The sequence below is a fragment of the Spermophilus citellus genome, assembly GCF_964194105.1.
Source record: "Spermophilus citellus genome assembly, chromosome: 5".
In the NCBI taxonomy this organism is placed as follows: Eukaryota; Metazoa; Chordata; class Mammalia; order Rodentia; family Sciuridae; genus Spermophilus; species Spermophilus citellus.
In genome coordinates, this window is record NC_138186.1 from 80,534,482 (window position 1) to 80,551,524 (window position 17,043).

The following is a 17,043-nucleotide window of genomic DNA, read 5'->3' on the forward strand; positions in this document are numbered from 1 at the left end:
CCTGTCTCTCCTAACGCTCAACAGTTGGAACAGAGAATAGGGTCTCCCACCTGTCTTGAGTATAATTCCCTGTTAGTGAAATTAAGATTATAGGTGTTGAGATAGGAACAGGGAGAAAAATAAAGCATAATTTTGCTAAAAGATTTACATGTTTTTCCACAGTTTGATTATTATTTGTTTTAAATATTTATTAAATTTTCCCATGTTTATCCCACTCCTCCATGAAATAAAAAGCCAACTTAAAAAAAAATGAATGTTAGAAATTCATTATACTCTCTAAAAATTTGGAGGCTTTTTTTTTTTTTTCACATGGAACAGACATCTCCCTGTATATCAATCTTACTAAGAACACTAGGGCTTCCTAGAGTAGATGCTTCAAATACCTTTCTTTCACTCACATCGTGAAAATCATATCATCACATGAGATTGTATTAATTTCATTTTAATCATATTTCCTGATTTTATCAGACTTACTTCTTGATTAATTTATTTCATTAATGCATGTCTATATATAACTAGATTCAGAGACTATTTAACAGATTTGGGGCATAAAGGAACACTGGGATATTTTGCTGGGATATAGAATATTTGTTTGTTTCAATGAATTAAAATAAATACTTTAATTCCTAAGGACTAGCAATTAGAAGGACTTTCTGCTTGTGAAAGACTACTAGATTCTGAGAAATGTGTGAATGAAATTTACACAGAACTCAGGGCTTAGAGAGCCAGATAGAATTTGGTGAATGGAGTCTGGATATTGGTTGGTGAGGGGGTCTTGAGGTACCTAGATGATTTTTCTGATACAACTTTGAATCCTCTCTGTAGTTTTTCTGTAGTAGAAATAAAGTTCTCTTTAAAGATTGAATGATTGTGTGAATTTTCATGGGAAGCATCTCTCCTTAGTGAAAATTAGGAATAAAAAGTTAAGATGAAATATATTCTATTACACTCATCACTTTAAAGGAAGTTTGAGGTAAAAATGGAATGATATAGATGGAATATTTTGAAATCATAAAAATCTGAAAATTTTTCTTATGTGAAGAACATTTGTACAGCAAAGAAACAGGATTATCTTTATGAAAAATAACGACTTTAATTTTATTCAATGATTAAGCATAACTTTACTGGTGTTCTCTCTCTCTCTTTTTTTAAATCCCTAACTAACAGAGAAGAAAATCACGATATTCAGACCTTGACTTTGAGGTAAGTTTCTACAAATTATTTTAAAATATTAATTGTTTAATTAAATATTGATGTGTAATTATTTAAACATACTAATCTATGCAGGTATGTAGATGTATTGCTAAATTTAATAAAATAAGTCAAGGTTTTTAACTATAATCCATACTATAGAGGTAGTTATAGACAAAAACCTTTATGTTCTTTTTATTATAAGTATATTAAACTGAATTTCATTCTTCTAAATAAGCAAGTTATCTATTTTGTAAATGGTAGGTGGTCAGTTTATTACAGAATTTGAACATGATCAATTCATTTTGGGGGGGTTAGGAATGTTGGTTTCCTGATTTTTATATTTGAGACAATTTCTTTGGTTTTAGCTTGGCAGCTAACTGGAGGATCCTGTGAGCTTAGGTTGGTTAGCTTAGGTTTCTCTGGGACTCATTTGCTTTGTGTTCTGATTACTACTATTTAGGTTCTCTGTGGTGCATTCAGATTCATTTTTCCAACAGCAAGCATCAGTTCAATGTGCTCCTGTGCTTAGTAAATGTCTTTTCACAGATATAAACAAGATGAAGATTTTCATTTTCCAATTTACATTGAATTTATATTGATGCTGCAATATTGATGCTAGAAGTTACTAAAATCATACCATTTAAGCAGCTAATGCTAAGCACAAAATTAATGATGTTTAAGCATCACATAAAATGCACTTATGCATCTTGGTAATTGGATATGATTCATAGCCTGCTGACATAATTGGATATAATATAAATTTCTCCAGCATATTTGTACCCTTGTGATGCATATGTAGAACTCAATTCTCTTAACTGATATTTGTAAAATTACATAAGCTTTCTAGAACATGAAAGCTCCTAATTTAATCATTTTGTTTAGATAGATGAATGTTGTAGCTCTACAATGTAGAAAGTACAAATTGTATGACATATAATGCATAAACACTTAACCTTTTATTATTTACTAGAGGGGGACAATGGTTTTACCCTAAAGAGGGTCCAAGAAAATTTTTTTCCAGTTATAATTCAGACTATGTATTTCATTGTATTCTAAATTATTAGCATAAAATTCTAGTCTACAAATTTAAATAAAAATTATTCAACAATCCTTACCTTTAGAGTCTTTAGTGCCTTTTAATGAACAGATATTTTTGGTCTTTTTTGTATTAATTATTTGGAATTTAGGAAGCCAAAAATAGAGGACTTGTATATATACATACATTTATATATGATCATATATAAATATATAAAATACATGTAGAGTGTTTATATTATATATACATATATATTTATGAAAGCAATAAATTGCTATTAATTCAAAGGAAAAGAGGTGCAAATTAACCCACTAATCATTAATGACAAAATACAGTAAATGTAGATCTAAAATTAAGCTTCAGAGCAACCAACCAAAGTTACATAATCACAAAAACTGAAAAGAAATATAATCATACTGTGTCCCTGGGAGCATCAAAAAAAACCTATTCTTTTTTTGTCTATTCTCTATGGCAACTGTTAGCAGCTTCCTTAAGCTGATACTTCTTTCTATGGCTAAATTCTACACATAAAACCACAGTATTAACAAAATATTTGCAAATAATAGAGAAAACATGAAACACAAGAACCCTGACATTTTCTATAGCTCTTCAAATCCTAGTTATTGCATGAAAACTTGGGGGGAAAATTCCGAAGTACTTCTCTTTCTGTGCCAGCTACTTAGTGCTACACCTATTAATCTGAATTGAAATTGCAGGGATGTGGCGGATCTCTCATAGATTGTGTTCAGAAAAATTATTGCCATATTTAAATCCTGGTGACTTTTTTATTAGAGCCTCATGGTTATACATATTACTTGGGTTTATCTCGACACTCATATATGCATATTAATCTATTTCTGTTTTAATACAATCTGAGTTTTGTTGATAGCCTTGAGAAAGTACCTAAGACCCCCTCCAAATTTAGGCTTGATTAATCAAATAGATGTCAAGATTCTTGACACCCCATCCCTCAGCAGGCTTTACCATAGTTAACAACTTAGACATTTTGCCACTGACAGACTCCTGGGTTCTGGGAAGCATCTTCCCTTCAGGCTTTAAGCCTAACATACTCCATAGAATGTATACATAATAATAATCTGTTACACCTCATATAACAATTAAACTTGTATGACTAGTTAGTGTTAAACCTAGAAAAAAAAGCCATTTTGTCTCTCCAATCTCCAGGACAACACAGCACTTCTGGAGGAAATGGAACAAAAGGGGAACTAGTATGTAAAATGGAGAAACATAGATTCTTTCTTGGAAGTATTCAGAAAATGTTGTAGTGATATTCCTATGTTCTGTGACCAAATGTTCTGCTCCAAGCAGAGAATAACAAAAAAATAAAACTGAATTGATGAAAAGCAATTATTTTGCAATCTAGTTTACTTTAGCAAAAAGCTGTTGAATACTATACCAATTATAGAAAATGGTTAATCATAAATGTGGCATGCCAAAGATAGCCATGTTGGACTTCAACAAGTTAAATTAAATATAACTCAATGAGACAGAAGTAGCAAATAGAAATCCAGAGGAGGAAAAGACACAGAACAGAGGTTGGCCATTATGTGACATAATCAAGAAACAAGAAACAAGTCAAAATTCACTGATATGGGGTCTATGAAAGGAAAGAATCCATGTCTTGTGGTTTGGAAGGAGGATTTTTTTTTTTTACCTAATCTGCTGCCCAAAGCTGTTAAGCCTTTCATTACGTTTTGTTTTGCTTGGGTTTTGTTGTTGTCATTTGCTTTTTGTTTTTAACTTTGCTTTTCAGTAAGGAATGCTTTCCTATAATCTGGGCTTTAGTAATATGAATGTTAGTAATAGGGAGGTCAGATTGTGGTAGAGGAATAAGAAGAAATTGAAATACCAATGAGGGGTGTTAAATCTAGGGAAGCAGCAATGAAGATCCATTTCCTGGAGGTGGCAGGAAAATAAAGTGATGAAGGGATACTATAGGAGTAGAATCTATAGAACTTAGTCCTTAATTGAATATAGGGTAAAAGACCATGAAACACATTCCATTGAATTCCACTGAATGGAAGGGAGAGAAAAAAGAATTAGGAGCACTACAAATACAGATAAACTATAGCATTAAAGGTGTATATATAAGATTTCAAAAAACTACTTGACGGCAAAAGGTCCCTTCCTGTTGTGCCTGACCCCCAGCAGTAAGTGCATTCCATTAAGCAATCAGGCACTGTCAGAAGACACTTTTGGAGACCAAAATTTTTGAATAGTTTAGGCCTTTAATATATTCAGTTTTTCTATATCACTAAATTTAAACAGCTACAAAATTATGTACTTACAACCAAGTAGACTCCTGATCAACTATAACAAAATATGAAACATACAACTCATTTTTTATAGCCGCTTTGTCTAGTTAGGGCCTAGGTAAAGATTTACTCATATATGAATATATTTGAAATATAGACCCTGTAGTGTCGGGCATTGCTCATGGGGTACAGGTTCCATCTTACAGACACATTTGGACTCTGGCCAAGGAAAGTTACATGAATCATCCCCCTCTTATAATACAGCTTTAAGAATTAGGCTTAATTCCTTCAATGTGTTTCTTCCTTACATGTGAGTTGTGACATTCATCTAAGACCAGTATTCAAAAGCTCACTTGGAAAGTTTATATGTAAAACAATAAAGAAGAAAAATAATCACAGATTTATCCTAATGGATATGGACAATGGCAGTAGATGTATAAAATTCTAAAGCTGGAAAAGGTAATCCAGCCAAACTGGCTTCTAATTCCTATAAGCATGATTTCTGGCCTCAAACTCTAAAGTTTACACCTAACAGATTCTCTACCATTCTCTTAATGATTTCCCTGGGTTTTCTAAAAATTCATATACAGTAATAACTCTTTTAAGTCGGACTTAAATCCAACTCTATGACTTATACTTCTGAATTTAAATGTGAAACCTCTAACCACTTTGTTCTAAGACTACCTACAGATCTTTTATGAAGCACTTGTATGGAAAATTCTGGACTCAGAATGAGGATAAAGGGCTCCTATCTGGAGTCATTAAAATGAACCTTCCTTCCAATGGGGAGACCTCTTTGATAGAAACAGAGAAGACAAAATTTATAATAACCTAACATGTTGCAGGGAATTTCTTCCCTGTATACTTTTGCTGTCCCATTTATTTAATTTGTTCAGTGTATATTGATTAAGCATTTGCTGAATACCAGATTCTGTGCTAGGAATCAGGGATACAAAGATGAATAAGTCATTGCCCATGATGTGTTCAGAGACAGGATATTGCAATACTCTGAGATAATCGTAGTATATTCAACATCTGTAGGAAATATGGCCTCACTACAGAGGGCACCTAAACCACCCTAGATCATTTTCCTTCTGAACAGGGCATAATCACAAACCTGAATAGCCTAAGAGAAGATACTTTCCGAATCTATGAGATACATATAAGATAGCAGCATGCAAAGGGAATTGAGTTGGGTTTAGGAAAGAATTTCAGCTCTCTCACCCCTTGTCTGGGAACCATAGCCTCCTTGAGGTTCAGTCTCCCAATCACTAAAGTGGAGATAATGGTTCCCACCTCCCAGGGTTATTGTGAGAATTAAGAAAGATAATCATGGCTGCCATTTCTTAAGTGGCTCTTATTTGTATGGTTCAGTTGTAAGTGCTTTATAACCTTGTTTAAGTCTTCAAAATAACTCTGAAATGTAAGTCTGATTACTTTAACTGCTGCTAAATAAGTTTGGATTCCATACTGCAGGACACACAACTTAAAAGTGATAGAACTTAGATCTCAACATAAATTTGCTCGCATCCAGAGCCATCAGACTCAGCATGTTTCAGGTACTTAAAGGGTTTAGGAGAGTTCTTAGGAACTTAGGGCATACACTATATCCTAAATATGAATGTGCTTCATAACTTCCCACTTTTTCTCTAATATCAACAATTAAAGGGTTATAAACACTGCCTCTTTTGATTTACAAAAATAAATTGAAAGAACAAAGTCCTATAAAATAAGCTGCTCAGGGAGCACATTTCTTTGCAATAAGATTGATGGCTCATTGGGATAGGGGTTCACACATAGCTTCAAACAAAATGTTGAATGATGTTAATCTGAATGGAAAGGAACATTACTACACACATATCTTTTACAAAAGATTTATCACAGAAGTATTTCATGGGTATTAAAACAAAAGAAACCTGAATAGGTTTTATTTATTTAAATAGAATAGATTTATTGAGTTTTAACATTATTACATGATTTTAGAAAACAAGTCTAAATTGGTTTTTCATAGAAGTCAATTTCTTTGGGGAACAGGATGTTTAAGTCACACAAACAAAAAGAAAATCAGTAAACTGACAAACCAGTAAAGTAAAAAAATAGTCAGTAAAGATGAAAAAAATAGTCATGGAAATATACCAATATATTTACAAGCATGAAAACTTCTAATTAGGTAAAGACCATCAAAGGCATGAGTACTACAAGTAAAAATTCATAGGAGTGAATAAATAAGAAGTAAACTTCAATATTTGTGAAAACTAAAAACCACAGCTGAACTTTAATCCCAGAATGTTGCTGAGTTAGAAACCCTCCAATGTTCACTGTGAAGGTGGTGTTTTTATCAATGCCATCTTCCACATTGTAAAGTCGGGAAGACTTGAGTCAAAGAACAAGTAGGAATTGTGCATAGAAAATCAAACTGAGCCCCCGTCAGAGATGTGAGCTGTCAATGGCTGTACTAACATGATACTTCTGCCAGCATGCCAGACCATCATTGCTATGGTGATTTCTGGCAGTATCAAAATTGCAGTTTCAAATTAGAATGATTGGGGCTGGGGATGTGGCTCAAGCAGTAGCGCGCTTGCCTGGCATGCGTGCGGCCCGGGTTCGATCCTCAGCACCGCATACCAACAAAGATGTTGTGTCCGCCGAGAACTAAAAAATAAATATTAAAAAATTCTCTCTTTCTCTCTCTCTCTCCTCTCTCACTCTCTCTTAAAAAAAATAAAATGATTATCTGACATGAGAATATATTTGCAATTAATTTTTGTAAGTAGGAATAGCCCTATATTTCAGCACACCAATTTTTCATTTGCTTTCATAATCATTTCAGGGTTCTTGAGCTTTATTATCAGAATAGTTTTCATGAAACTAAGTAAAATATTTTAAAATGTATTTTGGTTATATAATATTAGTAACTACCATAACTTTATATTTTCCTTGTATATTTTTAATATGTACTATTAATCCAATGCCTCAAAATAAAATCCATCCAATTCAGAATAAAATTCTGCTCATTCAATCAGAATATGACCACAAAATCTCCAATTAGTTAATGTACTTCTTTTATAATGGGACATATTTGACCTTTGTTTTGCTTCTTAAACATGCTTTACGTAATAGAGGCATTTGATTATAAGAAACATGAAGAGATATTTGTCTAACAGAGAACTCTATTGGAAAGATATGTAATAATTCAACTCTTGCTCAGGGGAAAAGTAGGGAATTTGATTGACATTTCCAGCAACATGGGAAGGGAGAGTTCCCAAAACAAAGACAGGATGCTCTCATATGTTGGCAGATAAATGGAGACTGCACAGAAGAAAATCATCAGATGCCTATCTCAAAATAAAGGTGCTGTGCCTTTGGTATCAGAGCTCAGAAGAAAATGAATGTTTTGTCTTTGAAAAGTAAAGATCTCAGTGAGGAGAGTAAATTCAGACATAGGATTGAAAATTGAATTAGAAATCCTCTGAATTCAAGAAAATGGAAGAGAAAATAGGCAAATAAGATCATGGGAATAACTAATTTGAGGATTTTCAATTTAAATGCACTTTATTTGCATTCATCTTAACAAATTCATCTATAACTTACTCTCAATGTGTCACCATAATTTCTTTAACATAGTTATAAATTTCTATTTTTCGAATTATTATGCAATTAATGTCTATTCCTTCCATTTCAGCTACTACTACTAGCTACTAGAGGACAGTAACTCAAATCAAATGTTTTTCATTATTATTAACCTAGAATCTAGCATGATATATGGTATTTGTAAATAAATATATATATATATATATATATATATATATATATATATATATATAAAACAACAGAATGAAATATGCCTAGAGAAATATCAGTGGTATGATGTCACTCATACTGCACTGTAGAAGAAAATAACTGTGTTGTAATACTCATTACTATGAAAATGAGATTTTTTAGAGGCAGAGCCAGTATTCTAACAGCATTTTTTTATTTTGTTTTGTTTTGTTTTTCTTTGTAAAGTATTCCTTGTGAAACAAAACCACATTTTAATAAGTGTCTTAGGACCTGGTACTACATGGAAGTACTTGTCTCCCCAAGGACAGAATGTACTGAATTACATTTGCCAGATACAGGGTCCTCAAAATCCCTCCATTGAGTTGCTTATGTAAATCCTCCCTCTCATAAATCTCCATCAGTCATCACTAGTCAAATTATGTTTGCCTGGTGTTTTTCTCTGTAAATCCTGCAAATCTGTTTCATGTATTCTCTTTAAAACTGATGGGAAGTTAATCACTCTGTAATTGCTTTCTATGTTTCATGTTCTCATCATGAGTAATGTTGCCATGTTCTCATCCTCAACCAACTGATTCAACAGCCAACTCCGAGCCCTAAGAGGAGCAAAGATGGAAACTGGTTATTGTAGGACACAAAATGGCAGAATTCTCTCCCGTAAAAATAGGCTAGTAAAAATAGAAGAAATTAGCCTAACAGTGAATGACCTAGATACATATTCATTAAATATAGAAAATTAAAGTTTGCATTGGAGAGAATAGGCTTTTGTAATATATTAAAGATTGAATTTGCCTTTCTCTATGCCTTTTTTTCCCCTCAAGGAAGTAAAGTGTCTTTTTGGAAGAAAATTAAGCATTACAGATCTTTCCCCAAAGATATATTTCTTTTTCAAAACAAATTCCTACTTTGAAAATATTTGCTAATTAAAACAATGGACCAAATGTTCAAATCATAGTTTATTCATGGATATTATATACCTGTGCAAACCACATGAGAAAATGGTGAGTTGTGATACATATGCTTTAAGAATCTGTAAAATCTTATACAAACATGAAGGCATAATCTTGGAGACTCACCAAATTTGATTTATAACTTAAAAATCAAAATTGAGGAAGTTATTTTCTTTTATTAAATAACACTTGTGATTAGAGGGAATTTATTATCTAAGTCTTCCTTGTTAGTACTCTTTTAAATGCTCCATAATAGAAAAAGATTCAGCCCATGATACCCCACGATAATTTTTATTTATGACTCCATTTTCTAGTTATAATGAAGTTGAGAGAACCAGAGGTTGAGGGTATCAATATATTAGTGATTTTAGAAGTTCATCAACCATATAATTTATGTTCTGAACCTTAATTGTTAAGATTCTGTGCCATCTCATATACAAATATATGAAACCTATGGGTCAGATTTTCTTTCTGCAAAGCTCAATCATTATTCACATGGAAAGTGCAAGGTTTTAGATCCTACATATATTTCAGACACTTCAGTGCTTTGAGTCAGCCTTAATGGCAGGGTCTGGGATTTTGCTCCCCCTTTAGTACAGCCAGCTAGGATTTTAGTGTTTATAAAAATAAAACATAAAAAAGTAATATTTCCCATGACAAACATCAGAGACTCAGGTGCTTTACAAGTCCAAATTTTAAACATCTTTTAAATATTGTAGCAATTTTTGTGAAACAGATTTAACTTTTGAGTGATGAAAAATCTCACACAGGAATGACTGTTACATTTTTAATGCACCCACAAGAAAAAACTATTTTGGGTAATCTTGTAAATGGAAGAAAAAAAAAACATTTCTTCCTTTTCAAGAAATGCTGGATATAAGGATTTGGTGCAAGTCATTTGCATTTGTGGCATTCATTGGGATTCCTGGTTAGATAGTTTTTTTAAAAATATATAAATCAAATTGGGATTGAGAGCCATTCTGTTTTCTTTTGCAGAAGGTCATGCATACAAGGAAGAGGCACATGGAACTGTTTCAGGAGCTGAATCAGAAATTTCAAACTTTGGACAGATTTCGGGATATACCAAATACAAGCAGTCTGGTGAGTCTACTCTGCTTGGTGGGAGCCTGGTGCATGCTGGTGGACATAGGCTGCTGGTAGGCTCGTTGGCCTCCAGGCATGCCTAATCCTGCTGGGCACACAAGAGTTGTGCATTAGAACAATGATAAGGTCCCCAAATGTACTTTGAAAATGTCACTATGATTCAAATTAGGAATGCCAGAATATTAGTTATATATCCACAATGCATTGTCTTCCTCAGAGTTCAGGTAATTCATTTTATAAAAATTTAGCCAAACAACCAAATTTTCCATTTTCATTTTAATGTCTGCCATTTTAAGGGCCTAAAATGTGATAATCTCATAAATATGAGTTGTTACCTCAAACCAGGATGGTAGGTTTTTGTCTTCAGGAGATTCACTTGTTCTGTGGTAGGAATTTTGGACCCACATCAATATCAGGGATATTGGTTGTTAATTGTAACAATTCTCTTCTCACTTATTACAATCTCAACATAGGAGTTCATTAAATAAAATAACACTGTGCAATTACTATGTGCATGGCTTTATAGAAGATTTCATAATTATTTTTAAGCACACTGGAGCAGTTCTCTAGAAATCAGAAAACAAGTTGAAAGTGCAACCACTATCTGAGCAAGTTACAGAACTCAAGTTTCTAAACCTCAATTTCCTCTTCCTAAATAGAGGATGGAAAACAGTAGTAATATGTAGTCTTTCAATCCTCATAAAGCTTTCAAGAGCAAGCTACACCTTACAGGTGAGGAAGCTGAGGCTCAGCTCTAAGAGGAGACTTGGACAGCCATTGCACACCAACTCTTCTTCACTTCAGATGTGGTGCTCTGTGTCCACTCTTTGCAGTTCTAAACTTGGGCAATCCTTCTCTTTGAGACCTCTGGTCACCTTTCTCTCTCCTTCTCCCTCTCCCATGTATCTGTCTGAGACAATATAGATAATATATTATCTATAGTATAGCTGTAATACATATAGTTCTAAAGTACGTGGTGTTTGATTACAATCTCAGTCTAATGATCCTTCCATTCATATTTTATGAGTCATAACTTTAGAATCCTGATTAGTGAAGTTAGCTTGGGAAAAGATGGATAGAAAAAAAGCCATGTATGTTTATGTTTTGTTTTTATTTCTCTCAGTACTGGTATGATGCCGGTTATGGTATGTTATCAGTAAATGGTTGCTGTAGATTTATTGCATAGCTATGATAGCTCAATCTGTGCTTGTTAAATGAAGGTTATAAAAATACCATACACTTTAACTCTTAATTGGTCTCTAAATAGTCCATGTATATACCAATCTATTTTCTTCCCTAAAGCAGAAAATGCGTTGTTGCATTATTTGTTATCACCAACACAATGCTAGGCATATAGAAGATACTTCCTGTGTAATGAGGGGTTCTTTCTCATCTACTCCTTCTAATATTAAGCCATCAGTTTTTAGCTAGCAGGCAAATGAGAATCACACCATTGATATTAGACCTCAACACATTAGCTACTCATTTTCAAATACTGAAAGCTAACATTGAAATAAATTGAAGAAATTTCATTTGTTTTGTTGGGAAAAAAGGGGGAGGGTTATGTTTACAAATCTGAAAGGCTTATGCAACAGATACAGCTGGCTGACTGCTATAATATGATTGTAATCTCCCCTTGTTGTACGGTCTGGTTATTAAATCATTAATGGCACAAATATCTGTATCTCAGTTTCCTGACAACCAAAATAGTCTACTAATTACACCACATCTCTGCAGCAGCATGCCTTTTTCTAAAAGAGATTTATAAATATTTACCACTTGGGAGGTTGGGAGCAAGGAAGGATGGAGTTGTCTTTGCTGCTTGAATACTGTCCCAAATATCTGAGAACACAAAACGAGTTCCTTATTCAGTTTTGATTAATAATGAACATGTGAGTTCATTATCTTTACCTCAGTCACATAATTTGTAGTGCCACACTGCTAATGAAAAATTGCATCATTGAGTAGAGAAAAACATTTTTTAAAATCTCAAAGTGTTTTTTCCTTTTTTGGGGAGGAGAAAGCTGCTGATTCACAACACCTGCCTACCACTACAAATGATGCTAATTATGTAAAACAATAGAATTTGGGGAATCAAAGGGAAACCAAAATACCATTTAGTCATTTTCTTGTTTCTAGGCAGGAAAACATTTAAAGAACACTACAAAAGAAGAGGTATTGTTCAAAGAAATGAAACTCTTTTACCTTGAGTGCATCTTACAAACCATTCACTGTCAAAAATCTCTTCTCTCCAAATAGCTCCTCCTAACTTTTCTTCTTACAAAATGTTCATACTTTCTTTAACTTTGTTCTCAAATATTGGTGGATTGAAAGAAGGAAGGAAGGAAATAAGGAGAAAAGGAAGGAAGAAGGAAAAAGGAGTAAAATTGAAAAGGATGGGTGAAGGGAAGGAGGGACTTACCCCAAGTGAACAGCTCACATGCTTCTATACCAATGAATCATGGGGAATGCTGGGCAGCCCTATGATATTTGGGGTGGCTTTGAATTCTCATATGCATTTAATACTCTATTTCTCTGGATGCATCCTAAGAGAATTAGCATTTTTGAAAGCTTCTTGCATGCTGGTTTATAGTGAATTTATAATTATTACCCTTTTAACACACATACCAGTTTAACTACATCTCCTCCATTCTGTATCTGAGCTCAAAACAAACAAACAGCTGCATGAATTCAGGAACTTAGACTAACTGCTTCGATTTTCCATCATTGAATTCCAGCATCCATTGAGGCCTTTCCTGGCCTTGGCAACCCTCCCTGCCAAATGCAATGATCCCTTCAGGCTACTGCACAGTTTGTCGTTAAGTGGGACCCATTGGGAGTGTTGCCCTTCTTTTTATGAAAGTCTACAGGCTGCCTTGTATCACACCCAACATGTAGGAAGATGAGTAGCTTGTGGGCATCATCCTCTGACCATCAGCTCCTTACCACTCCCTGTGGGTCCTGTCTCTACCCTGGCTGCTGGGTATGGTAGCTCTTCACCTTTAAAGAATAGGGTCTTCTGACCTAAAGGGCATCCAAAAGTTAGAAAAGATGATGAAAACCATAGATAAGTTGGGAGTGCCTTGATAGGCCAAAGGAGATGTTCAAGAAAATCAACCTTAAATATTAATTTCTTACATGCTGATAGACCTCTCAAGAACGTATTAGGCCACATACTGACAATAACACTCTTTGAAATAGAATGTAGATATTCTGACAGAGCTTAAAATTAGCCACCTTAGTCCATGTATCCCTGGAGCTTGATCTTTAAAATATAAAAAAGGAAACAACATTGGTTCAGAACAGAATGGAGCCCATGTTTTCCAAGCAAACAAACTTGCACTTTATACACCTCAAATGCTTTCTGGGTTGAACTAATTGGACTTTCTGTCAAACTAAACTTAAAACAGCTCTTATCTAAGGTAGCTAGGTTCACTCTGTGAACTTGATTCAGCAGAATTCATTTCTGTGAATCTTTCAGTTGATGATTGATGATTCAGGTCACATATTGCTCTCAAACCTTCAATGATTTCCTATTGCTTACAAAATAAATTCCAAATTGAATAGCCTGACAGTCAAAATCTCTTATGAACTGGTTTCCAGTTTACCTAATGTCTTTTTTTCTTCTTCTATTCTTTCTCATTCCAACTAAAATAAATAGGACACTCTTTTCATATCTACACCTGCTCTGAATTTTTATTTCCTAGTACACCTGTTCAACCACAAGACCTCCAACCACACACATGTCTTCATGGTGAACCCCTTTGGTGCCAGCCCAAAGATCACTCTCCTCAGGAAGGATTATGCACTTCCCATAAAAGGAAGCCTCTCTATACCTGCCTTTGGAAGCCCAGAACACTTTTTCTGAAAAAAAAATATATACATATATATGTGTATATATATACATATATATTTTAAAAAATATATATTGTACACTTTCATTTAACTATAGATACCTTTCATTGTAAGTATGATTACGAAGTAGTGAAGATTTGAGTTCTCCAGGCATTGTTCTATGCTCTATCACTGCTTAACAAATTCTTGCATACCCACAAAGTAGGTGTTGATCCACACATTTTGCCAGCTCCTTTGGTCCACAATACAAAGCATATCTCTGTTTGTAGATATTCAAGCCAAGGTTCAGAAAAGTTGAATCAATTGTTCAGTTAATTCTTTTGAAGTGTAAGAACTGGAACTTGGACCAGTATATATCAGGCTCTAAATCTTAAATTCCCTGTGAACCATGATGCTTTTACATACTTGATTTATCACTTTATCCTTTCTAGTGCTACATATGATATCCTATGCAGAGTAACTGATAAGTAAGTTTTAGGTGAAGGGAAGCAGACAGGGAGAGAAAGAAGAAAGGAAAGATAGGAAGAGAGAGCTACAAATTCATGAGTCTTTAGCAGAATTAATCCCTTGCATAGATCCTAAAAGTTAACTTTTTATTAGATCTTTACTATTAACTATCTCTTCTTCTATGTCCTCATAAATAAGAATAAGTCTTGAAAACATCTAAGTTATTAAGGAATTTAGTGATTTAATATCTAGTTATGATAACTATTTCTATAAACCATCTCTCTTATGCATAGCTTGAGATGGATAATATACCAAGTAGAACCCTGATAGCAATTCAATAACCTATTTTATGTTTCATTTGGTAAGTGACTATAATAAGCTAAAGATCAGATTTTGTGAGAGGGGGATGGACTCATGCAAGAACTGATATTTTCATTAGGCATAATGTTTTGTAGTGAAAAATGAGAATACAATTAGAATGGTAGACTTTTAAAACCATTTTAATAATCTTGAAGAATAGAAATAAAGGGATAATAGAAGTTAAAGGGTAGTGTTTTTTAAAAGAGAAATTCTTTTAGAGCTTGATAGATTTTGTTGGGATAAAATTAAAAGTAGAAAAATTATTTTGTGAAGTACAGTTAAATTGTCATGAAAAATGATTAATTTCAGTAAATCTCTGTGTTGAATTAAAACCTGGACTCATGTAAAAGTGACAACTTTTGCTTGGCATGTTCTCTTGCAACAATAAATAAATTCAACTTTAATCAATATTCTGCATAATTGAGTATCCATCAGGTTACCCACTCTTGTTTTCATGTTTTAGTTGTTTTTTTTCTAAAAAGCTTTTAATCATGATTTTTTTTCTTGTTCTCTGATGATTCTCAGCTTATTCAGATTCTCCTGCTTTGCAGAGATCTTTAAGCAACACCTACTTAAAATAAAGCAAAGTCATTGTTAATCTTAGCAGAATATTGGTCAAAAGAACCTAAAAGGAGTCTATTTGTTTATGTATTGAACATCTATAGGATAGAACTGAGTGGAGTCATAATTGGGCAAATCTTGAGTCTTAGAAAATAGAAGGCATATACTATAAGAAATAATAAGGAATAATGGTTTATAGGCATTTTGAAAGGCCCCTTGTGTTGCTGGATACATTTTTCATGAAATGGTACTCTTAAAAGGGAAGAATCCTGTGTTTCCTTCTCAAACATGTAGTCATACTGACATTTCTTTCACATGATACTCAAATTGAAATATCATCTACTTTGCCTTCTGTAGTATTATTCACTTCCTCTAGCTCCTGACATGTTGTAGGATAACTTAAAGAAGATGAAAACTTATATCAAAACTATCTCCTGCAGTTGGATAATTTCAAATCATCTCTGAATAATATAAACTAAATTAAGATTACAAACATGTCCTCTTCCTGAGAATTTCAGTAAGTTGCAGTGTTAATTATCAAATAAATGGCTCTCCTTTCTCAACAGGAAAACCCAGCACCAAACAAGAATCCATGGGAAACTTTCAAAAACCCCAGTGAATACCAACATTACACCACAATCAATGTCTTAGACACAGAAGCCAAGGATGCTTTGGAACTGAGGCCAGCAGAGTGGGAGAAGTGTCTGAATTTGCCTCTGGATGTGCAAGAAGGTGACTTTCAAACAGAAGTTTAACAAAATCAAAATGAACTGAGGCAAAGACACAATAACCTAATGCACTGACCCTTTAGACTTGGGAAGCCTGACATTTCTATCTGGACAATGTGACTATCCTGTGTCAGGACCTTCATGTGCCAAACGTCAGTGGTGTTTTCCCATGGTAATTCCTCACTAGTCAGGCTAGTGGAGAGACACCAGGTGTACAGTTCTGACCATCCTGTGTTGTAAGTACCTGTGGAATGGATTTGTAAGGTAATCTTTATAGATAAACCTCAAGCAACGATTCATGTTGTAACCGCTTCATATGGTTTAGTTTTCAAAAAACTTCACCATGAAGCACAATGTATATATTTATGCAGTTTTTAAAGTTTATAACAGTCTGTTTGGCCATTACTACACTTTTTACTTTATAATATAAAAGCAAAGTTTTTGTCATTAAATGAATGTTTGTTGAGCTACATTCTTCATTGCTTTAAATGCAATAAAGTAATAATCTCACTTTTATATGAATAATATATTTCACATCTTTATTATTGCAGTTTTCTCTAGAAAGCTCTGAGTAGCTTTCTCTGCTGCAGCTGTGTATAAAATATTTAAAATGTTGTATGGTGTAAATAAACTTTTGTCTACATATCAGTTTTTTAGTGCATTTTATTTTGGATTTGTTGAACAAAAATTTACATATTTATAAAGTTTTTTTCAATACAGATACTGAAAATGTATTCACAGTTTTAATAGCATAC

The 17,043-nt window shown here is 33.5% G+C and overlaps 1 protein-coding gene across 1 annotated transcript in view; it reads left to right on the forward strand.

Annotated features, from left to right (window-relative positions):
* ADGRB3 (adhesion G protein-coupled receptor B3) overlaps positions 1-16,800 on the forward strand; it is a 696,487-nt gene extending 679,687 nt beyond the window's left edge. The window contains exons 30-32 of the mRNA XM_081296489.1: positions 1,168-1,203; positions 10,230-10,334; positions 16,127-16,800. Coding sequence (XP_081152615.1) covers positions 1,168-1,203; positions 10,230-10,334; positions 16,127-16,315 — 330 coding nt within the window. The 3' untranslated portion in view covers positions 16,316-16,800. The remainder of the gene's footprint in view (positions 1-1,167; positions 1,204-10,229; positions 10,335-16,126) is intronic.
* Positions 16,801-17,043: the final 243 nt, after the last annotated feature.